At 41.0% G+C, this 25,747-nt stretch overlaps 1 protein-coding gene across 2 annotated transcripts in view; it reads right to left on the bottom strand.

Moving 5' to 3' along the window:
* Positions 1-2,615: 2,615 nt before the first annotated feature.
* The window catches only part of BICD2 (BICD cargo adaptor 2), a 60,106-nt gene continuing 36,974 nt past the window's right edge, over positions 2,616-25,747 (bottom strand). The window contains exons 3-8 of one of the 2 annotated variants that reach the window (XM_082288895.1): positions 21,863-22,015; positions 18,591-19,043; positions 16,598-17,617; positions 15,384-15,535; positions 7,823-8,033; positions 2,616-4,689 (exon numbers count right to left, since the gene is read on the bottom strand). In XM_082288895.1, the coding sequence (XP_082145021.1) occupies positions 4,684-4,689; positions 7,823-8,033; positions 15,384-15,535; positions 16,598-17,617; positions 18,591-19,043; positions 21,863-22,015 (1,995 nt within the window). In that variant the 3' untranslated portion in view covers positions 2,616-4,683. Of the gene's footprint in view, positions 4,690-7,634; positions 8,034-15,383; positions 15,536-16,597; positions 17,618-18,590; positions 19,044-21,862; positions 22,016-25,747 lie in introns of those variants that run through there. The other variant, XM_082288894.1, reaches the window with a different exon arrangement.

The raw sequence follows: 25,747 nt of genomic DNA, 5'->3' as shown, positions 1-25,747 counted from the left end.
TTAGATCCACCTCATACAAATACACAGATCACACTCTACCTCTCTACTTTCTTGTTTCCCCTTCTGCTACTTCCTCTTCTTCTCACTCCACAGAAACACATCCATTTTTCTATTAATAAGTATTTGGGATTGGAGTAGTGGCTTTTTAGCTTTTTCCTACTGCTCCATGAAAAGATCCCTTCTGAAACGGGATACTGGTGAAAACTCTCCTTCAGGGGAATGAGGGAAACAGCAATGACAATTTTGCTCCCTACAAACAACACACGAAGAGGATTTATGTGGTGCCCCCTTGCTAGATGTTCTGTCAGGGTTCTTAACAAAGCAAGCTCTGCATATATGATGCAGCAGCAAAAAGTCTCATTTTACACCTCTGGGAAGAGTAGTCCAGAAGAGAATGAAGAGTCTAACCCAAGTCAGAGAAGGGATGAGGGAAGTTCATCATTCAGTGGCTTTAAGAAGAGTAAGCAACACAAGGGAGGAGAGAAAAGTCTGGATTCTTACCTTGCTTCCTACTGCCCAATCAGCTTCTGCAGCTAGATTGGAAAGGCAGAGCACAAACATTACCTTTAGCTCTCATCCCCTCCTTGGGCTGCAATTCCAGTTCTGCTGTGGACTTTTGGTAACGTGGAGGGGTTGTGAACACCCTGAGAGCCTAACTGCATATTATACTGAGATGATGAAAAAAACTTCAGCCTCAGTATCACAGCTCATAGAAGTGTTCTCAATTCCATGCCCTCATTGTTCTAATTAATTGTTCTAATGAATGTTTTCTTGAAGCTTTTATAGATAAACATTCAAAATAACACGCAATAATAATAATATACTCAGAATAATCACATTAACTAGCTGCTTTGCTTGGTTATGAGCTCATGAAGGTGACCTTTATATTTTTAATTGTTTTTTCAAAGTTCTTGAATGCAAAAATACCTTTTCCTGGTCCTGTAGGTCCATCTACTACATCAGCCTTTAAAAAAACCACAAGAATGTGAATATAGTTTTGAAGTTCTAATTAATGTAAATATTTGTCTAGCTGAATTTTACCATGTTATCTAGTGGGATCTCCAAAAAGCACCTCTGTCATAATTTTCATTGCCTTCATCCCACAAAACCAGGTACATGGGAACTTCCAGGTCTTCTATCTTTAGGCATCTCAGTACATCCAGAAATCTGCCCTGTTCCTCCTTTGGGAGGTGAGCAACTTGTTTTCAAGCCTCACTTGCAAGAAACAAAGGATCACTGACGGATTACTGACTCCATAGCAAGCAGGAGTGTGACATTTGCTGGCAGATTCCTCTCCCAGAGACTTAACTCCAGCCACATCTGCAGCTGGAATGCTGGAACCCACCCTCCATCTCTGCACAGGCAACATTTTCCCCAGGGCTTAGGGAGGGGATTTTTCTACACAGAAAAGAGTCAAAGAAATGAATGTTTTACTTAATAGCCATTCACTAGACAAGCTTTTAATCTAAATATTCTCCTTTGACTGTTTTCTCTTTTTCTTTCTTACTAAAGCATTCTTGAATCACCCTGTTTTACTTTTCCAAGGCCTGCTCTTGTGTGCATGCCGATGGATTTACATGTTTCTTCTGTAGATCATCCAGCAGGTAAAGCTCCTGTTATAGAAAATGCAGACCTCTACAAGCAGGGCAAGTGTCCCAGCACACATGCTCTGCTAGTTCACTGCATACCCCTGAGCAAGTGTTTTCAATGCCCAAGGAAAAACTGTCATCTTGCTCTCCAGCAATAAATTATGTTGATGAGCTGGTGTCATGCAGCAGACTGCTACCTGATAGAGAAACCATCAGCAGAATGGCTCTGAGAAATCCTACCTGGGGAAACAAGAGTTGTCAAACTAGAGTATAAAACCATATTTAATGTTTCTAGGGGCCAATATGAAGTCATTGATCCAGGAATATCTTCGTATTGATGGAGCAAACCTCAGCCTTGCCCTCAGAGTTTGGGTATTCTCATTCAGGGGCTTTTTGTGAGTTTGTTTGCTAATTCTACCAGACAAACATCAACTCAATGCATTTTCACAGAATCCCTGACTGGTTGGAAGGGACTTTAAAGACCATCTTGTTCCACCCTGCTGGCATCCCTGCCACGAGCAGAACATCTCCCACTAGACCAGGGTGCTCAGGGCCAGGAAGCACTTCCAGGGAAGTTCTGTTCAGGGCCAGGCTGGATGGAGCCCTAAGAGTACGTGAGTATTTTGGAGAGTATACGAGAAATTAAGATGTAATTTCAGGACAACTTGTCACCACTGACACCATAGCCTTAGTCCTACCCTTACTTTCCCTGTACCAGTACAAGTGTTTGCATGGTTGTTCAGTGCCACACATTAAACCAGTCTGATCCAGGCCAAAACTAATCCACGAAGATCTCATGGAATAAGAGAGGATGGCACCCCCTGAATGTGAGCACAAATAATTAATTTTCTAATTCTGCAGAAAACTTCATGTGAAGTATTCCATTTCTTTCAGATAAAAATTAGTATTTATTTGGCTCCTGGCTGAAAATCCCTTCAGCGGACTACTTAAGCCAGCACCTTCTTAAACCACAAAACCAACAGGCAGAACACGCAATTCCTTTTCTCTTTTATTGCTCCTGCCAGTGTGACTACCTTTACGCAGGCACATTGCTTTCCTAGATCAAAAACTGTTTTATTAATCTGGAAGCAATGTTTTGCCCTCTACCCCTCCTCCTAAGGTTATCCAATTAACACACAGTTATCCTTTTAAGAAGTTTCCACATTTTCTCTTTAACTTTTTTGTTTTTCAGATCTGTGTAAAGGTTACTTGGCAAGAATACATGCACAGGACGTTAAATGGAGACCAACCCACTGCTAAAAGGTAATGCACATAGAACATAATACAGTACTTTGACATCATTTCAAATAAATACCCACATACAAATGTAGTAATTTTAAATGCAACAATATTTCTTATGACTCAATACTGTAACAGAAGATGGAAATATAAGTCCCCACATCTAGGAATAATAATGCTTTTTCCAGCAAACAGAAATCTTTTCCACACTGTCAATATTAGGTCAATTTGTACTTTTTTTGAGAAGTGGGAGGGCTCCCCTCCGGAAGTACCAATTTAATCAACCACATGAGCCTCACCAAGCCATTGAGAGCCTGACATGGCTTGTTGATGTGCTTCTCTGTTTCTGTTTGTTGAAATCACAAATAGATACAACATGCAAAGGACATCCCGATGTGTCGCAGTTCACATCTGCACACAGCGCCGTGGCTCCTGCACCCATCACCGCACACCACCCACAGGTAAGAGACATTCCCGACGCATTCCTGGACTGATACCATAAACGTGGTCATACACTGCTCATCTGTCCAATATTAGTCCATTTGGTTCCCAAAGTGTAGTCGGGTTTGTTCAGGTTTGTAGTTTTGTTTTTTTTCCCCTCTATACCCCTGAATTTGCAAGGATTTGCATGATGAAATATCATTGACTAACAGAATTTTTTACAATTCCTTGAATATATAATCTCTATAGTAAGACTACCATTAAAAATGTGCGAAATGGGAGTTCACTCAGCACTTATTGCTCCACATCTTTAACAAATTCCAAACCAGCTATTCCATTTCTCCTAAGTGACAGGACTTAGCCTACGCTACTCTAAGAGTCTCCCCTCAAATGATCAAAGGCACTACTGGCAATAATGAGTGACAGAAAGGCGCTGATAGATAACACCCTATCACTGACCACTTTAGAATTTTTCTTTCTAAATGTACCATAATTTGGCACAATAAAATGAAAAAAGTAACAAAACAATTCCAATTTGGAATTTAACTGGTATAGTTGTATAAAATTCTGTTAATCGATAATACTTCAACTTCCTAAAACCCAGGAATTCTGGAATTTATAGGTAATACTACTTATTTAATATTTTTCAAGTGCCTATTACTGTTTTAACCAGAGCAAAGTCAAGTTTTCTTCTTGTTACATTGAACTATTCCTAAGAATAATAATACAATATGAAAAAAACCCCAGAATTTGAATACCCTGGATTTCTTAATGAACATGGCAGTTAAAAAATCAGTAATTTAAACATATAAAGCATAACATTTTAATTAAAAAAAAAGATGCCGAAGCACAGCACGTATTTTAGCAGAGCTCCTGCTTTTTTGTTGAAACTTTTCTAATCACAATCTAGAGTCGTTCCCCCCCAAATCTCTGCCACATGCTGATATATAATTCATAAGTCACAAGTTTCAAATTGGAGAGAGACTATGAGCACAAACCACTGCATTTATATAAACTCTTCTACATAAGTAATTAAAGAAGCTAAAGAAAAATATCAAAAGTGCACAGGTTTAACAATCAGGTAAAAAATGAGCATCTGCAATGAAGTAAATTCCCCCATCCGACATTTCCAGGAGAGCACAGACTAACATGGTGAGCGTTACACTTGAAGTAGGTTTCTTCAGCACTTGTAAGGTTTCTTACTGCAGCAGCACTTATAGGTAAAGCTTGTTTGTTTTATAGCTTCAGGCAGAAAGGGAAGGTTTCAGGTAATATATAGGAAAAGGTGTTTTCAAAAGTTAGGATCAGGTCAGTGGTTTCCATTCTGTGTGCAATGGGCCACCACTTTGAACCAGAGTGAGGAGGGCTAAGAAATGCTGTTGCACTGTTGGAAAGGCCTTCTTCAGGGACTACTCTATAGCTGAAAAATGGAAAAACAAAATAGCATTAGAAAAAAAAAAATCAGTGTTTATTTCTCAATCAACTGAAAACTTAACCCCATGTGCTGCACAGGCAGGTTAGTTGGCTGAGGGTCTGTTAGCTGGCTGGGGGAACTGCAGCCACTCCAGCTCACAGATGCCTTCCCACTGGGTGAACAAGGCTTTGTGGGCTCAGCCTGGAAGCAACAGCTTTGCAGAAAGAAGGATTCTTACAAGTACTGAATAAAGCTTTGCTCTTCAAGCATAAGTTAAAAGCAGTGAGTGTGCAAGAAGTGTTTTCAGTGAAGCTTTAGGTTCTCCAGAAACATGCAGGTCAGTATATCATGCAGGCCTATGCAGAGAATCATCCAGAAGAGCCTGCTTGCAGAGGTAGGTGACGGCTTAAGGAATTTTCCATGCTTTACCCCAACCCATTGAGACTGATACGAAAGACTTACAGCAAATGAACGTCTCAAGAAATTGTTAATCAAGAATTAAAAGACTCAGTCTTAAATACTACCTAAAAATACAAACAGCAGGATCAAGTCACTTTACACCATTCCTCAGTTCTTTTCCTGACAGGATAAACCATAACAGTGATAGACTCAAACAGCAGTCAGGCTGGTTCTTAGGGTTTTTTAAATATTTGCAGAGATGACTGAAAAGGGAAATGATCACTAAGGGTATTGGGCTAATAGCAAAATTGTTCATACTCGGAACTGAAAGAATGAGCCAAGCCTCACAGCAATAGTCACTGTCTGGTAACACCGAAACTGTTACAGAAAATTCCAACTAATTTGAAAAAAAACTTAACAATGCATTCAATTAGTTTTCCCAGTTTACCTTTTTGCCATTAGTACTTTTGCAAAAGTACTGTCATTAGGGATACAGAAGCAGCAAAAACTGTGTTAAAGCTCCCTACTGTGGTGGAAGCAGAATTGTTACTGAGTCTATTAGTGCAGAGAAAGTTAGCACTCAAAAGCTTGCTTTCACCATGTATTTTTAAATTGTATTTAACGCAGGAATGAGAAGAATAAAGGCCTTTTGGAAGATTGTGCAGCAAAGAGAAAAGCAGGATTGAAAATTATAAAAGACATCTCTTCCAAAACATCAAACCTGCTATTCAGCAATATTAAAGCTCAAATTCAGGAGAATTCAGTATTTTCTAAAAGAAGTAATAACAGACACACAGGGCCTAGTTTCTAAAACCAGAATTGAAATTTGTTTAAAGCCCAAGCAGTCATGTTTTAGAAATGAATTAGAATTTAATCACTTGGGGGTTTTTTCTTCCTCTCAAGATCAATAAATGCAATTCTGGCTCTGGGCTGCAGCATTTCCATGGTTCCCAGCTTTGTAACAAAGTTTCATTTGTTTAAAATCTCACTGTATTAATTTAGAAGACTTCCCCCCAACACGACTAAAAATACCTAGGAAGCCAAAATCTCCCATGGTTTCCCCTCAGTGGGAAAACCAGCCATGCTCTTATTAGCTTCTGTTAGCACTGGGATATCTCCTGAGTGTGCACGGGCAGTGCACGGAGCAAGCTGTGAGCATCGACAGGGACGGGCAGAGGAGCACAACCACAGCACAGGGTTAGAATGGCTTTGGGAACCACACTATCCAGCACTCACCGGCACAGGCTCACACTGCTTTTAGTAGCACTATAGGCATACAAAAGTATTCAAAAGAGTACAAAACAAACAGGGCTTTACATTAAAATAAAGTCTGAGGCTAGGCACTTCAAACTCTGGGTTAAACAAAGAACTGTGCCTTTCAGTGCTCCACAAATTTTCCTCAATTGAGAAGCAACATTTTCAATCTTTTTCTCTTATGTAGGCACCAATTATGAAGTACACTTTTATACTATCAAACTTATTGTAATTAAGTGGGTAAAAAGGCCCCTTAAATGTTCAATATCAGACAAAGGTTTATTTGTTTTTAAAGATTAGTACGTGCACTAACCTACTTCATAAATCATTATTAGCAGGATGATCTGGATCAATTTCCTGTGCCTCTAATGTAGAGCCCTGTGAAACACATGGCTTGCAGACGGAATGCAGTATCTTCTGTGTACTTAAATAAATGATCAGAGCTCTGAAATGCTACCTGTTCAGGTTAATACTCAGAGCTGAGAAAAACTGTTTGTGACCAACAATGCTAGACCATAGTCATATTAATTCTACACATACATATTGTGTGGCTACAGCTTCTTTCCTGTACAGGATATCTCAGACAGGTTCTTTCCAAAGTGTTATGCTTGCAAAGAGCAACATAAGACCACAAAGATCCTTTCAGGACATAACTTCTTAAAGACGTACTGTCTACCAGGCAGGATCCCAATTCTTAACATTTTAAATTTTGTATCAGATGGAGTAAATATTGCATATTTTTAATATAATTGTGCAAGTTTCTTCTGATTATCCCTCTGAAGAGAGGGACGCAGAGTGTAAATAATGTACCAAGTTTTTTTCTAGCTTTTATAGCCTATAAAAGCTTTAGGACTTTGGTTAGTGGTGATACAATAGCAAGTATTTAACATCTGCTACAACAGGCAAATTAAGTTTGACTCTAGTTTCCAAATGCTCTGCATTCCCAAGACATAGTTCTAATTTTAACCTTTGCTTTTCACCACTTAAGCCAGAGTAACAAGGAAGGTTTTCTGTTTGTTTCTGCCTATGAAAGCATTTATTGAAGTATGCTGCAACCCTGGAGGAAGGATCACATTTGTGCTCTACAGACTACAGTAAGTAACACCAGATACATACTCTATCAGGTGTACTCTTAACACTTACCATAAACAGCAAACCCCAGACATGTTAATTGTGGAAAAAGCTAATTGCTTTCCACTATTAACTTGTTAATAGCATCCCCATACTTACGCATTAGTTACAGTTAAGACCACCATAATACAATCTGTATTACCTGGTTCAACAACATACTAGTACAAATCAACTCACTGCAACGTTAGATAGTGGGGATTTACGCTGACAGTTACAGCATAAAATAAGATGCAGAATATGGTTTTTCTAGACATGTGTCCTAGTCACAATAGATTTTATATTTCTCACTACAAAACACCTGGTTGTTCAGGACAGATCCTTCAGACCTGTCTCCACAGGACCGAACGTGACTTACACTGGGGTTACTGCCCTTGGCTTTGGAGGCAGACTTTGTGCGCACCCTTTTGGACTGCTCATGGTCCAGTTCCAAATGTTCCAGGCGCTGGGTCAAGGCCAGTTTCTGCTGGATAGCCATCCGAAGCAAGGAGTTCAGAGTCTTCTTCTCATCCTCAGCTGCTGCAAGTTGCCGCTGCATTTCATCCAGCTGTGTAACATATTCATCGCATCTGCAATGAAATACATCAATCTTTAGCAATCCTGGTTCCATTATAAGCACCTTCCAATATAAACCCCTGTGTCCCACCTGCACAGCAGTGATAGCTTTGCAGCTGCTTACATACACACTCTTAAATAGGAACTTCAACCAAACTTATAGACAACCACAACTACTTCTCACTGGGGTTCTTAAAATCCCTTACTCAGCACTTCATGCTCATGCCTTTTAAGATGGTGTATAATTAACAGCATCCTTGAAGAGCAGAAGTATGCAGCCTGATGTAACTGTATTTATGTCTGAATGTCAGCGAGATGTCCTCCTGCAAGTAGACCCCATGCAGTCATACTACTTTTGTCTCTGCTTAACAGAGATCACAGTGGTTCTAAGCTTCAGGTTGGAAAGGGTCTGAGGGCAGCAACAGGAGTGTTGTGAAATGGCCAGTGCTAAAATGGCCATTAATATCAGTTGATGAACACCTTAACTGTGACGTTTGTTACTTTAGACAAAGTCCAAGTAACAAATCTCCAGTGAGGACTAACCAGCACAATTAAAAACAAGCATCTTTCAGAATTCTACTTTAACCTACTCTGATCACGCTATAAATAGTGGCTGTCTTCTCAATAGCAAGTGGCCTTTATATAATTGTTCTCACCATCAAAATCAGTTTTAAAACAATTAGAGGAACTGAGTTAGTGGGAAGGCTGTGGTAAAGCTGTATGAATGCCTCAAGCTGTTCCATCTACAGTCATTGCCACTGAGCCTGGAAGCTGCTTAACTTGCACCATGAACAACTTGAAAAATTTAAGTCTACATGTAGGTGCATATTCACTGCACAGAGACAAACATTTATGCAGATAGGTAGAGAACTAAATATTCATAGGTACCAGCTGGAATTTACCATCTCTAAAACACAGCTTCTTCATAAAAGCAAAAATATCAGCAGAGAAGTTCCTTCTAATATTGAAATGGAAAAGCCCCTGACTTTAAGGGACATTTATCGTTAGGTAATATAAAGCAGACTGAAAAAAAACCCACCAACAAAACAAAACTGGATTGATATGCAGATTCACCAGCTGTGCTTATTCTATCACGCCTCAAATTCTACTCTCCCTGACTTTAAATACCAGGATTACACAGACATTCCTAATTGTATTTGCTTGGGAATAGAAATAGGAAAAAGAAAAAAACCCAGTTTTTTATTCTTGAATACATAGAGAGATTAAACAGTAACTCAGAAATATAAAACTGCATGAACTATAACTGCACTGCAGCTTTACAGACCAGGAAGTTTGTATGAGTTTAGGGCCCCCACATGCACAGCAATCTGCCCCCTTGCATCTCTGGGCATCCTGCTCTGGAGCTCCTCACAGCCTCTCTCACACTGTGCAGCCTAGGGGAAAGCAATTATGTGAGGGGTCTTTCTTTAAAAAAAAAAAAAACAAACAAACTCAGGAACCTTAAACTTGTTGGAACACCAACACCTGCCCTTCTCAGCATGGTCAGATGGACCCTATACCAACTCCTAGACTCCAGAGAGTGGAAGCCAGACTCAGGGCCAGATCTTGTCCCATTAATACATTTCAGCATTAGAGATGAAGAGAGATGGAAACAGCCCTGGGAAGTCTGAAAATACTAAAATAATCTTGAAAGCATAAGAGCTCTTCCCCTCTGAGGGAAGGTGTCACCAGCTCCAGAAGGAGGGCGTGGCCAGAAAACTGAACAGCTCCCAGCATCCTACTGACTCTGCGCCCTGCTGCTCCAGTGTCAGAGAGGTGTTTTCTTCCCTCAGGGGTGGGAGCAGGGCACAGGCTGAAGATTCCTGGGAGGTCTGAGAGGCTACGGGGTTTCCCCCCAGCTTTCAAACACACTCATGACATGTGAGGTGAAAAGCAAGGTCTGGCTATATCAGAAGTGACCCTTCTGATTTCTTTTCTGCACACACCTCAAAACTGATTCCTTCCAAGCTCTGCTAGTGCAAACCAGGGCGCTGTCCAGAACAGCATTACCAATTCCTTGAGGAATGGAATGTGATTGCTTCAGCAAAATATGATCTGGCACTGGAGTGACCTGGCCCTGTTCCCCTTGTTTCACACTCAGTATTGCTGTCCCAAAAGATTTGGGCAACGTAAAAATATGGGGAGGTTTCCCCCCTGCCCTTTTCCAGCTTCTGTCTTGTGAATCAAAACATATCCACGTTTTAGTACAGAATATGAAGTTAATGTAGCCCCAAAACTTTCAGCTCAGTGAAGCAGTGTCAAGATTGCTGCTGTCTCGATCTGACATGCAGCAGAGAAGCGTTAATCCAGGCCAGCCAAAGCAAGGGGGGGCAGATCTCTTCATCCCCACCCCATTTGGAACAAAAAGAGATAAGAAAGAGAAAACAAAACCAATGCAGTAAAGCAGAACAGGGACTTCCCACACTGTCTTACATACATTTTGGTAACATTCCTGCCTCTTGACCAAGCACAGACAGTTGTGCCAAAGGCTGATTGGTGACACATAAGCCTGGCATAGTCTAGAAAGCAGTGAAGTCTTTCCCATGTGAGCCAAGCTGTAATTAAAGCCAGAATTTTGACTCCAAAAGATTATTGTAGCAAGTCATTATCTCACAGAGCTTCCTGTCAGCATGAAAGTTTACAACATCAATTGACTGTCCTTAGAAATTACAAGGTATTCACTATTTCAAATACCTATATTGGTTGTTTGGTTTTTTGTTTTCCATAGAACTCTATTCAGGAAGTTCTTTTCTCCTTCCCAACAAAAGGGAAGTATTATCAGTACCATATATGCAGCTGCGGTTTTTAACTGTGCTTGAGCAACTGTTCTCTCCTATAGAAGAGATGACTGGGGAGAGGCAGGAGTGTTAACTACTCTACCTACACACCATCCTGCATCCTGAACCTGCTTTCCTAAATCTTTAATCCAAAAGGAATCATATAGCCTCAAACTCAAACCTTGTCCTGGTGCACGTATGGCTGTCCAGAGTCAAAGAACACCACACTGTACAAAGCACAGCAATCATTTACTGGAACGAAGGGGCGAGAATTTTCCTAGAAGTGGCTCAAGATGTTGCACACAGAAATGGACTGGGATCGGCCCCACTTTCTTCCTTCATGCTGCTCGCTGACTCTCAATTTAATTTTCTCAAAAAAAAAAAACCCCAGCAATGTTGCCTCCCTAAGCATCTAGGATGACATAGGCTCTGGACCTGCTTTAGCTGGCAGCAGCAGTTATGGCAGCTTATCTTTGTTCTCTGTGTATTTTTACTGCTTTGTTTGATTGAAAAGAAAAGCTCCTTCCTTTGACAATTCCATTTGCCATGTGCTAGGCTACTTCCCAGCTATATATTCAATAAAATCAGAACAGAAGATGTATTTCGTTTAAAAACACCTTTGAAAGAACATAATTTAGTTTTCATGCTTTTAGTAAGAATATGAAATTAGTATAAGCCTGTTGTATTTTCACATATTCACAGCTTTAAGTAGATAGTGAACTCAAGGCTTGGATGCTACCTATTTTCTTACTACTGGTAATTAACAACATCAAAAAAAGAAGCTTAAGAAAACAACAACTAGAATTTTAAAAACAAAAAAAGCTAAATACAAATATGTGGAGGGATGGCAATACTGGCCTTCTGCCTTGCATCTAACCATCCTTCAAGGACTTGAACCCAAATTGCTGGCGGATGAACCTGTGGACCTGTGCTTCATTAGCACCGGCATTGTACTCTGGAAATTGCAGCTTCAGAGATGTTCTCCAGAAAACTAGCAGAAACCTACCGTTTTCTCCCTCTCTCCTTCCTTACTGAAAAGTTAACCAAAACAAGCCTCAAGCTGAACTTCTAAGTCAGATTTTTCTCATCTTTTGATTTGTGATTTTTTTCCCCTGCAATCAATTGTAAGAAACCTGTGCTTTGATTTGCTTGTAAGGTTGAATAACAAATTCTTACATGCAATCTAGAAATGTATCTTTACCTACAAGACAAGGAGATCATACCTCACTCCCATACTAAATCATTAGAAAACAGGATATATTCATTTCAAGTTCCCTCAAAGCACTTGGGAGCAGCTCTTTCATCTTGCAAAGAAAGGAATCAGTCTTCCTCCTGACAATATTTTAGAGGAAGATGAATTAATTGATGTCAAATCTGCCACTAACCCTTCTTCTTACACTTAAGTAGGGCTTTATATTGTTCTGCGTTAAAAAAATCTCAATTTTCTTAGCCTACTAAATGGGACCTTAAAAAAAATAACGCAAGCCTACCATAAAATATATTTTGAAAATTAAATATTTTTGCCAGGAAAAGCTACCGGTAGCTCCTAGCTCTCTGCTCTCTACATCACTCTGAAGCGATCTGAATACCACCAGCAGTATCAACCCTGATCTGGGACCCACCGTTCCCAATCACTGTATTCCTATTTGCTGCTGGTGGTCACAATAAACATTGCACAGCACTGGGCACAGCAAATTCAATAAATACTCAACACCACCTTGAAAGTAGCCTTTTGATTCATACACACTTGAACAAAGACCCAAGTGAAGTGAGTTAACTGCAAATATGTGCTCTTTGTACATTACTCATAACTTGACTTACCCTTTGTACAACAATTTTGTTTTAGACATACAGTGTTGTCTAGAGTGCTGCGGCAGTCCATCAGAGCTGGGAGCTGTTAATCCGTGTTGTGCAAGCCTCCCCTTGTCTCCAGCTGAGGTGTTACTGCATTTTCACTACTTATTAAAAATAGCTGATAGTATTGTCAAATTAGTAGGATTAACCTACTTTGAAAAGGAAATTAGGTCAGTTACTATATTCATGCCCAGCCTCCAACTCTCATGTATTGTTACAGTTCTCTTACATCCGACAAAATGAGTATCTTCCTGTGGAAAATACGTGTGCAGCAATCTGCTTTGTCCCACACTTGAACGCAACATCCAAACAAACATGGAGGGGTAAAGGCTCCATCACTCGTTATTAGTCTCTGCTGATACAAACCTCTTGGCCAGGGAAGAAACACAACTCTTACTGTGGGGACTGCTAAGAGGTGCTCCTTTAGCAAGCTGTTTACAACAGTGAGGACAAATTGGGCTGTTACATACTTCTGATACTTGAAAAATGACTAAAAATCAGACCTCAAAACAGTTTTTGAACTTATCTCCACCAAAGCACCTAGGAACACCACTTGCAAGCTTACCCTACCCAAAATGGAGACTTAAACGAAACAGTCACTGAGAGGAATGCACTTGGCCAACCACCAAGCTACTAACCCTCCTTGACCAGGGATCAGGAGTGAAAGGGATGACAGTACCCCACCTGCAGTACTAGGTTGTGATAGCTACTGTGGCATCTGAAACACGGGGCACACTGGGAGAACAGAGCAACTCTTCACGATCTCGTGCAACTGTCACCATCTCAGGCTAGACGCAGACTCCAAGGCCAGGCTGCCATGCTAGGCTCAGGAATGCTCCTAAGACAAAAGGCTCTGAAGGCCACATCTCTACTCACTCCATCCTCAGTTTTTTGAGTCCTCCTTTGTTCCTGGCTCATTTTTTTCACTACAGTTATCAAGCATATCATAATAACTGATAGAAATTACAATTGTTCATTTAGGCAGGGGAGTCTGTTGTACATCTCCAAACACAGCTCACTCTACCTCTATTCACCCACAATTCCCTGTGAGAATGTCAGGACACAGCTCCTAAGTCTGTTTCTTTCAGAAAAACTTTTATTCTGCTTCCAGTTCCTCCCAGCTTGAAGCTGATCTACAACTAACAAAGGTATTGCAATTTTTGCATATTAATTACACTCCAGAAACAGAGAGGGAGAGGAAAGAAAATAGGACAAATCCAGACTGTACAGGGTATTCCATTCCCTGGCAGAACAAACTGCCGCAGTTCAACCTTTAGCATTCCTTGGTTTCCACACTTACTCTATGCATAAATACAGCTGAGGAAGGCTGAATCACCAGGAAGCCAAAGATTATTCAAGGAACATGAGAGCTGCTGTAGAAGCACCTCTGAAAATGAGGAATCCTCATTTGCATCCTTGTGATTCCTTACTATGGTGCTCCTTAGCAGGTGACAGAGAAAACCCTTCTTGGCTTTTTGTTTCCCTTTTTTTGAAGTGTCCAGAGACCGAAAAGAAAGAAGCAGCACAGAGCACATACAGACTCCCCCAATCCCTGTGGATTAGCTTAAAAGCAGGTGTCTAGGTTACATTAAACAGCATTCTAAGGCAAGGCCTGGAATGCATTTAGGGACTCATGGCAAATGAACACTGCCAGGGGTGTCCCTGTGAATCCCCCCGAGCTGAAACTGACCATTTTTAGATAAAGTGTACTGGCTCTGTACTGGGCACTGGTGAGGCCACATCTCGGGTACTGCATTCATTTTTTGGGCCCCTCACCTCAAAAGGGGCATTGGAGGGCTGAAGCACATCCAGAGAAGGGCATCAAGGCTAGTAGTGAAAACTCATGAGGAACTGCTGAGGGAGCTGGGTTTGTTTAGTCTTGACAAGAGGAGGCTCAGGGGGGACCCCATCACTCTCTACAACTGCCTGAAAGGTGGCAGTGAGGTGGGGTCAATTTCTTCTGCCATGCCTGCAGTGAGAGTGAAATGGCCTTGAGCTGAGACAGAGGAGATTCAGAGTAGATATTAAAAAAATGTTTTCACTGTTCAGGTAGCCAGGCATTGGAATAGGCTGCCCAGGAAGGTGGTGGAGTCATCCTCCCTGGAGGTGTTCAAAGAGCATCTGGATCCGGTGCTGGGTGATGTGGTTTAGGGGTTAAGTGGCAGTGCTGGGTTGACAGTTGGACTTGATGATCTTAAAGATCTCTTCGAAACTTGATGATTCAGTGATTCTACGTGTCAGCAGGGTTTTAGGTCTGTTAACACCACGAAGCACAACTAAGAAGCAGAAGCAAGTTCCAAAGACAAAGCAACCAAATCAGCTGACGCAGGTCAATGAAATGACAGACGCCAACTGCAGGATGGACAACTTACGAACACCAAGATGTTTGCAACATCTTTACCTTTTTCTAGATCATCAAGGTAAAGCAGAGTCCCATCTTCAGTGTACAATAAATGCTCATTTTGCATTGTTAAATATCACTCCTTCTCAGAGCTAACGGCTTCAAGAACTAGGAATAGCAGGTAATCTCTCAGCCAACTTGAATAAATACTGCCACAACAGCTTTATGTTTTGTAGCAACAGGAGCATATCACAGACACACACATTTGCAAGCAATGACCTTGGGAAAAAGAACGCACCGCTCCACTCTCTGCAGGGTGCATGGAAAGGATGTTCAACTCTTCCTCCCACAAGCAAGTAATTAAATTTTGCTGAGTTCATTATACTCTTTACCTTGTAGCAAACATAGCTCTCAGGGAAGAGAAGGTGGCAGCATCTTCTTTCAAAGCCTTCAGCTCATTTCGCAGCTTCATCATGGTCTCCGTAACCATCGCTTTCTCATTCTCATACTTGCTTTTTAAGTTGGCAAGGGCTACTTCTGCAGTCTGTTGGTTACCAGCGAGAACAGAATCATAACATTTAATGAAACTCTTAATCAAATAGCTGGCTAGAAGATTTTTAATCACTATTCACATAATGAAACGTTTACTTTGTACTGGAACGTTAAATTTGTGGTCAACTTATCTTGTACAGATAAAATAAAATTTCATTTCTGAACACTGGGAACAGACATAGCCATCTCCTACTCCCATTATCCATGTAGCAGCATCAAGGAAGTTACATAATATAGATGTAGTGAAACCTATCTACTAGCAACACAAAGGAACAAAACAATCTACTTAGTATCTCGATATTTAAATGCTTTTTTCAATCACTAGCACAGTTCTCTAACCCTTATAGCATTCTGCCTATCATACATTTGGGACATCTTTATTAAAATGTGAAAAAGAAAACTTAATGTGTCTATTTCATTCTTAAACAACACTACACCTTTTTTTTAAGACAATTTCAATTTAACTTTAGAGAAGCGAAGCGTGCCATGTGGTGCTTTAATGGCAGTTATTTTCATCTACTGCACTGCTAATGTTGTTGAATGTCGAATCCCCAAAGACTGATTTTACCTTTCACCCCTGTTATTTTGACCACATTCTTGTATCACATTCTCTCCTTGAAAGGCTCTCTTTTATTTTGCAGTTTGAGAGAGAACAGTACTTAAATTTCAGAACACTTTTAAGGGTAAGTACTAGAATTCTTTCAAGTAGAAAGCAAGATTACCTCTTCATTTTAGGTGTCCTACATTAAATATAACCTGATCTAATTCAGACAGACAGTAGATTGAAGCTACCTTAACCTTAATGAAGTCTCTGGAGTATGTGAGAAGCTGAAGTCAGTTACAGCCCCAGTGCTCGGCTTTAAGTGGGACAGCAGGGTCCCACTTAATGGACCTCTAACGGAACAGCTGGCTTCAGCCTCGGACTAGCTGAATACCAGCAACGAAAGCGCCACAGAGCTGAGGGAATGGCAGAATGACCTCAAAGATAAATTCTCTTGTGCTTATGACCTAATTCCCTGACACTGTAACCTTCAAATCCCTAAGACCTGGTTACCTGTTTGTTGGCTTTCAGCACGGTTCTCAGAGTTGCTATCTGTTCCCTCTTGGTGCTCAGCAAGGACTTCAACTTCAGGATTTCTTCCATGAGAGCTTCCTTGTCTTTGTCCACCACCGGCCCAAGTTCTTGAGTGGCAACGCGCTGCCTGGACAGCTCAGTTGTTCTGTCCACAGCAGCCTGCAGGTGTTTGATCTGATCCCGAATTATAGCAATCAAGTTGTAAATGTTCATCGGTTCCTTTCGAGGATCTGACACAGGGGATGGCAAAGATGACACTGGGGATGGACTGCTGTCACCACTTCCATTCTCTGCCTTTCCCAGCTCAATAGTTAACAGCCCTTTAGAAAGAAGAATGGGAGACCTTCTTCCCTTGGCCTCTGGACTACTGCGTCCACCTTTACCTTCCTTGTAGTAGTCCAGCATCACTCTGTTTGGAGTTTCATTGTTGCACATGCAGACATGGTGGTATAAATTGGCCAGCTCTTCACTGAAGGTGACTAGTTCATCTTGGGCCACGCTGAGGCTGCCCTGTGTTTCTCCAGCAACATCACTGACTTTCTTCAGCTCCTTCTCCAGCCTGGTCATCTGTTCTCTATTGTGCCTGCTGGACTTTTCCAGTGAGGTGATCTTTTCAGTGAGAGCTTGGCTCTCAGTCTCGTATCTACTCTTCTCTTCCTCATACTTAGACTCACATTCTTTGTATTTTGCCTTCAAATTTTTGAGCTCTTCTTTCAGGTCAGTAATTTCTGCCACAGCCACTTTGTACTTGCACTCCAGGATCTCTGGCCCATTGATGTCAACTTCATAATAGTCTCCATCTTCATGGCTATCTCGGTCCTTTTCATTGTCAAGGGCAGACTGACGCTCCTTACTGGCCTGGAGCTTCTTCATGGCGTTCAGATTTTCAGTGAGCCTGCCAACTTTCTCATGCTGCTCTGAGAGGGCTCCCCGTGTATTCTCCAGTTGCTTCTGAGATTCCTGCAGTGTTGTTAACAAAGTAACCTTTTCTCTTTCCATCTGAAATGCAGGAACACAGACATCTATGTCAAGGGAACTGTATCAACTACATGGTTTTACTCTAAGAGACAGCAACTTAGCCAACGGTCCATATGGTTACAGAAAACCAATCACTTGCACATTATGGGACAGGCTATACAGTGTATTCTAAAATTATCTCAAGTACAGTGTTCATTGCCAGTTCTTTCTTATCTCCACTTCAAAATGCACATTTATTCCCTAGCTGAAGGTCTCACTGTGAAAACTTCCTTTCAGCTAAAGACAAGCTAAAGTTTATTGCTATCATCTAAATTATCAAGTAAATTCTAGAAAATATGCAGCTAGTCTATGGTGAAAGCTCAGAACTTCATGAAAGACTCAGAAATACCAAAACTTGTTCAAGCTTCTCCTCTTAAATTTCTCATTTTTAAAAACTCTGACAGTATTTTTGCAAAGGGCTTTTTCTTATAGAAGATAATTTAAAACATGCTTGACAAAATATTAGTAGGAAACAGAAATGTGTACCTTGTTCTAAACTCTCCAACCTCCTAATTGCACAAATGTAGCACAGAAATGCTTGGTGCTAAGACTTCATGCTCTTTGAACTAATTACAGAAAATATAAGTACAAAACCTCTTTTTGATGAAGGTGATTGGAGTAACTTTCAATTTTGAAACAAACCACTATTGTTCTTGCTAGTGACATAATGAAGTAGACACAGCAAGTACTGCACAGGAGATGCATTAGAACTTTCCACCAAGGAAAGGACATGACTGCCAATTTCACTGCATTGAAGAAAAGGACGGAAAAGAAAAACCTGCGGTTTTTCACTGACAAAATTTAACATCCCGAAATTCTAAATTAATTGAAACCTTTAAAAATACAGTATGAACAGTATGGTGGCCATGTGAGATACTGAAAAGACTGAAATTACATCCCAAATGAACTTTAGGAGCTATTTGGAAGTGCACAGCTCTTTAGGAAACCCATTTACCTGCACAAGCTGCTGTTTTAGCTTCTGGATTTCAGAAATGTTTAATTCACTCAGAAGATCTGAAACCAGACTTGGGGCTGGAGGGAAGCTTTCATTTTTCTTGGGCATTGAAGTACTGTTCTTGCCATTGCTGAGTTTGCTGAGGCAGTTTTGTTCAAATCCATTCATGATTTCATCATTATTGGGCTCTGTGACTTCATCGCTGAACTTCAGCCCATCCAAAGAGATGTTCAGGTGGCTGTTGTACATGGAATCATTGATGTTCATGTAGTGAGACAGCTCCTTCCGAAGGTTGTTCTTCTGCTCCCGCTCTGTCTTCAGTGTCTCCAAGGCCTCCTCAAGCTGGCGCTCAGAGATCTCCTTCAGTCGGATGGCATCTTCCAGCTGACTATTCAGAAACTCTGTTTCTTCTTCAAGCCTTTTGATTTCATGTTTCAAGCCTTCAAACTCCACCTGGAGATATACAAATGGGGGGGGAAACCTCTAATGAAAATGTCTGCCTGCAAGGTAACAAGTCATTTTGCTTTTGAATGTTTAATTTCACTTAAAATATTGTACTAATAGAATACTTTTTCCATTTCTGGAGTCTGGTTTTAGCACTATGACTGTAAACATGGCTTATGTAATTTACCTTCACAGAGCTCATAGAATAAATTCACTAAGCAAACTGTCAAATGAGCTGATCTGTTCCAGTTCAATTAGGACAGGTGGGAGATACAGTGTGTCTGATACAGAGTCATATCAAAACAGGCTTTCCTAGCACTGCATGCAAACATTTGTTTGATTAACAAATTCCCTGGCCAACCTTCCCACAAAGTCAAGCTTCACCTTCCCAAAACCTGGCATGACCAAGGTACACTTCGACACTCCGCTTCACTGCCTTTCGAATACACCACTGGGTTAAAACTGTGATCGAGCTGTGCTTTTATACATTCAAAATAAAATGCTTTAGCATTTCTCTCATCATCATTTCAGCTCATCTTGAAAGGGCTACAATTCAGACTCTACACTTGAGACTCATGTTGATGAGTTTGACGGCATGCTGTGTATTACCTTTAATACTGCACTTTTCTAAATCTCTCTTGCATTGAAATTATGTACACAAACGATTAATGTAAAATTTTTATTCATTTGGGGGAAGCAGGGAGGAAGCAAACAAAGAATATTTTTCCCTACCCTGAAAGAAAGGAAATCATACCACATGATATGTCACATTATTTATTTTTTGCCAATTGCTAAATGAATTTTAGATGTCAACATAGAGCAACCCGGGAATGGTGAACCACACCCAACTTACAAACCAGGAATCAAGTACGTTAATTCAGTGTTGCCTGGGAAAACTTGATGGCTGCTTCTAGTTACATCAGTAACTAGAATAATTAAAAACTAGAATACTTAAAAGTTCATCAAGTAGGATTAGGACAAGGTAGAAAATTAAATAATCCATTGCCATGAAAAGAACGAGCTCTTGGTTCCGTATACTTCCACTGAGATAAAATATTTCAGATTGTAGTCCATTTTCAAAGTTTCCAGAATACAAATACAGCAGCCAATAACTACTAGCAAGTATCAAGATAGCATCTGAGGTTAAATTCGGCTCAGCCCAGAATGGCAGCATTCTCCAATATTGTTATTCTAGAATGTGAACATGGAGCTGGGAACTTTCACCTGCTGAATATGATGAACAAGAAAAAAAGGTAAAACCCAAAAGTAACCAGCTACATAGGTTCGATTTTACCATTTCCCTCTCTCTTCCAGTGTGCCTCTAGAGTACAACAGCCCCTTTTGTCCCTACTACACGATGTCAGGGCACCCAAAACTGCATAATTAGACCAAATATATGCAGGTGAGAACAGGTCCAACCTGGAACCCCATTTTGGGTAGTGAGGCCCAAAGTAATAAAACCTGACATAGAGTTTCACTTGGAGATAAATAAAATACATTCAATATCCCACATATCTAGTTTGACAGGGCAGCTTTCATTGAGAACACTGAAGGAGTTCTGCAGCAAATCCTAAAGAGATTTTACTATGTGCTGACTACAACAGATGATATTAACATTGAGTTTTCTCAAGAACTTTTATTTTAGGAATATTATCATGGAATTGTAAAATCAGAGAATAGTTTGGGCAGGGAGGGACCTTAAAGTTCATTTTGTTCCTCCCCCTGCTGTGGGTAGGAACACCTTCCACTACACCAGGTTGCTCCAAGCCCTGTCCAACCTGGCCTGGAACACTTCCAGGGATGGGGCAGCCGTAGCTGCTCTGGGCTACCTGCGCCAGGGCCTTACCACCCTCACGGCCGAGAATTTCTACTCAATATCCCATCTATCCCTGCCCTCTGGCAGTGGGAAGCCATTCCCCCTTGTCCAAGGTCGCTTTCCAGCTTTCCTGGAGTCCCTTTAGGTACTGGAAGGTCTCCCTGGAGCCTTCTCTTCCTTCAGGCTGAACACCCCCAGCTCTCCCAAGCTGTTTCCAGAGCAGAGAGGCTCTAGCCCTCGCAGCGTCTTTGTTGTCTGTGTCCTTCACTTTCTCAGTTGAACCCTGAGCTTTATTTATGCAATGGGACTGACAAGCACCTGAAGAATAAAAATAGCAAGTCCCACACTGATAGATAAGTGAACCACGCCAAGACCATGCCTAAGCTAATTAGCTCCACAAATGATAATTCCGGGAAGTTCTTAAGAAGTTCCAAGAATGCAGTTTTCTAAAACTCTGGAAATAGCTGGAACTGCACAATTAAATGTGACCTTTCAGACAAGCAGTCACACAGGTGTGACAGTGCAGAGCAACTATAACAGCATTTCAAGTTTATTGAAAGTAACTAGAAGAGAAGAGGAACGCAGAAATGGAGAGAGAATGTAAGGATTAAGCAGCAATTGAAACATACGTTTCAGAAACACCCCCATTTCCAGATACTGTAAAAGGGAAAGGATGGAAGACAGATGGATGGAGGGCATTGTAAAGAGACACTGAAAAACTACTGTAGCAAAAGGACTAAACCAAGTAACAAAGCAGAGTGATAGAGACTTTGCTTCCATCAGAGAGAGAGAAGGTGATGGAAGGACGTGGAAGTCAAAGTAGATGCAATAAAGTACTATGACTGTATAAGTAGTCAGAAGGGACAACTCTTGGTGCTAAAGAGCTTACAGTCTCAAAAGTAGTACAAAGGTAGAAAATAAGTAGTTGGGTGTTCAAATGAGACAGAACCATACTGCAACACAGGAATTAACTGGTGCTACCGAAGCAATGCTCACTGGTTGGAAAACTTGCCTGATTTTGCTTCAGGACAGACACTTGTTTCTGGAGACAGATGTTTTCCTCTTCAAGCTCAGTGTAGTCTTGGAGCAAACGTGCTTCTCGGAATTTATATTCCTTGATATCATCTCGCAGGCGGGCCCTTTGGATCTCCACATTCTGGTTGACCTGGAAAAACGAACAAACCCCCAAATGATGGCAATTTGGTCAACTACGATTAAATTCCAAAATTTTGTATCTTTTCTTATGTGCGCTAATTAATTAAGTTATACTGAAACAAACTCTTCCCCTCACCCCCTGAAATTACAAAACACCAAGTCATTTACACAATAATTAGATTTTGTTTTCTTGCTTTTCTCACAAATTCTCACCATTGACTCAGAAAAAAGTCAAGAAACAAGCAAGGAAAGCAGCATTCACACCTGTGTTGCTATAGTAACCATCAAAAGTTTTCCAGACCAGAAGTCAGTGCCCAAATCTGTTTCCACTTTAACAAGAAGGACCTCCTCACAAGAGAAAGACAGATTCAGATAACTCCAGATGTTCTTATTTGGATACGCATTTGTTGCTGCTTTTCAATAGACATTTTCTTTATGCCCAAAGCAATAAGTGGAAAGTATGATACAATGAATCCTTTTGGAGAGAGACACAGAGCTAAAACTCATGAAATCTAAGATCTCAGGTAGAAAAAATTAGAAACTGGCTGACATAAAATATTCCACTCCCTCAGTTCCAAGACTTATGCAGGACTTAATGAAAGACTTCAAAGAAAAAGTTACCATTGTTTTGAGATAGACAAGAAGTAAAAACCAATATATTGCTGTAGTATGATCTTGGGATCTTTTATGAATATATGCAGACACTTAAATAAAATGAGCTGGAACATATCCAGCTATGGGGATGGCTCACTGTACTTAGCTTTTATTTTTTCCAGTATTATTTTCCTTCAAGCCCTATCTTCAAACGCTTCATTCATACAAAGTGAAAAGTATGTTCTAAAACATTAACAGAATTAGCTTCAGATAAAGGCAAACGGAATACAGTTGCCTAGAAAAACAGTATTTTTGCAGCCGTGCCCATGATGCAATGGGGTGGTTTTCCACAGCTCTAAATCAAAACCACTGCTACCTGCTGACAGAGGCAGCCTGTCACTTCAGCTCGGGCATGGGGACCTGCTCCCTGATCTCACCCATCCTGCAGCCCAGCAAGCAAGCTTCAGCCTCTGGCCTACAAACTCAAATTCCCTCCAAGCTCTCCACCCCTGGCCAGACACAGGCATGCCAGTGATGGCTAAATACAGCCTCAGCCCTTGAGAGCATGCAGCAGGGATCCACTGAGTAAACCACACAGGTATCAACAGGCACCTACAACACACTGAGATAAGGGAAATGTTTGCAGCAGGAGCATGTGCAAAGATTTGAATCTGGCATGTTCTGAACACAAATACTGAACCACCTGCAATCCTCTAATAAATTTAAATTACAATTCCCTCACATATCAGGTAAAGATTAGACTCGATAAAACTGTCTGCTTGTTTTTAGCCGCAAAGAGAGCACAGCTTCACAGCACACTGAGAAATCAAAATTGCTGCAAGCAGACACTACAGTACACCAGTGCAAATTACAAGTTGCTATAGCCCATATTCCATGCCTGAGCAAGTGTTGCCTGTCTACCTTTGCACAAACCCAGGGTCACAGGGAAGGCTGAGGGCTGACATGAATTCACATCTGTATGTCTCCCTAAAAACTCCAGTGGAGACCTCTTGCCTTTGGCAGAAAGCACCTTCGGCCAGATAATCTAAACTGTTTAATGCGATTGCAAAAGCCTCGATCAAACAAACCATCATACTATTTTCCCCATTCCCAAGTAAGTGAAATGCAATGGATGACCTCCCACAAAGCTACTGGTGAGCTTCTTTCGCCACCATTCAGGCTGCTTTGCTCTTCTTCCTCCCTGGATGATCTAATCTTTGCAGAGGTCAATGCCTGGAAACTGCCTTTCGAGACTGTCTGGTCTGAAGAAAGAATGGTTTTTGTCCAACCCTGCCTATTTCATTTAATGCAACAGCAAGAGCTCATTATTTAGTGTGAAAGTATTGTCCTGTTTGTCTAGCACAAGAAAAATCATTCTATTTCCATGTGTGCAGGAAAGCCAGATTTAAAAATAGCTCCCTTGTCTCCTGACCAGAGACTGGAGATCTGACCCAGATTTATTGGCTGTTAGCAAGCTGTGCATTTAGCTTACTCTTAGAATTTTTTTGTCAAATAAATGTGCATGCTTGCAAGCTGCAAGATTTAATCGGATGCCATGTGATCTCATATAACTGACCAAAGAGTGGGATTTTTCCACAGGAAAGAGAAGCTAAAGCTACTACATCCTTCCTAGATCAGATTTTTCTATTACTCATATAGAAAGTGGTATTCATGTACTTTAAGACAGACATACATTGCATGTGTTCTCTCTCACAGGTTTCACAGTTCCTCTAGTCTCTATAAAAGGTGAGCTGACCTACTGAAGAGTCTGAACCTTCCTTTGACCGTTATTGCTTCAGCGACTAAGTGGCATCTTTCTTCTTCCTCTGCCTTAAGAACAGCAGAGAAGAGGGGCTGGAATACATGGGAATGTCTGACCAGGTGCTCAGCTGGACGAAGTCACACCTCCACCCAAAAAAACCCCATACAGTGATAATGATATATTAAAATGCTGGGTGGAGAACTCATGGCCCTAAAATCATACTGAGTGTTCATCTACCTGACAAACTCCTCAGCTTCTCAACCCAGAGTACATCGCCACTATGCAAAGCCTCCCATCCATCCTGCCCAGGAAAAAGACCATGAACTGAAAGTGATTTTGCCTGATCAAAAGGCCACAGACTGTCCTGTTTCTGCTACTAGAGAGACTGTCTTCAGCCTTTTCATACTCTCAGCTCTGCCTCAGAAGGGTTCTGCAAGAGGCCCCTCCAAGTGGCACTGGTACTAGAAAGAGCAGGGATTCCTTCAGGACCAGTCTGCATCTGCCCTTGCCTGCATGTCAAAAACACAACTACTGTCCTGCCAATACTGTCAGAAGCCTGCTCCTTAGCACCTGCTTTTTCTATTACACCCCAGCATATAAACAAAGGTGCATGTACTTTGACACCGAGAATTAAAATAATTGAGAGAAAAACATCAGCTAGCTGATTCCCTCCTTTGTTCTGGGCACTGCACAGCAGCCTCCAGGTCACCAGGCAAAGAGTGATCTGTCAAGACAAGGTGTGACATTGATATGGGTTCTGGTACCCTGAACTCCATCAGTTCATGATCCGCGGGTCAGTTTGAGCTCTCCACTGTAGTCAACACACTCACACCTGATTTTTACATGTCGTTATCATCATCAAGAGCCAAAGCTTAGTTTGCCCAAATTTCTTACTAATTCTAGGTTTAGATTTAATTCTTAATGCAGTAAGTATTTCTAGGTATGATCATTCCCTCTTGCGTTATTCTTGGATAATGGAAAAAAAAGATGCAGACACTTTGGAAGAAACAACAGTGCAGTCAGACAGGACAGCAACTCCTATATATTCTGTTGCTGTGGGTAGAAGAAAACCACATAATCATTTATATTGGAAAAGACCCTTAAGATCATCACCAACCATTAACCTAAAACTGTCAAGTCCATCAAAATCATCAATAAAACATCATCTTACCAACCCACAAACAGCCATTTTTATATTTGGAGCATGTCCAGCAGCTGACTTCCAGTCATGCTGCTCAGTCCAGATGTAACTTGTGTATTTTCACATTATTTTTAGCATTATTATTTTTCTTATACACGTCCATATGCACAGTTCGAAAAAATCAGCAGTGAATCAAGAAGTATTTTCTACACTGCTGTGGGGTATTGTTTGAGCATTCCATCTGG

This window comes from Coloeus monedula (assembly GCF_965178545.1).
Source record: "Coloeus monedula genome assembly, chromosome: 11".
NCBI classification, from domain to species: Eukaryota; Metazoa; Chordata; class Aves; order Passeriformes; family Corvidae; genus Coloeus; species Coloeus monedula.
This window is presented reverse-complemented; position numbering and strand designations above follow the sequence as displayed.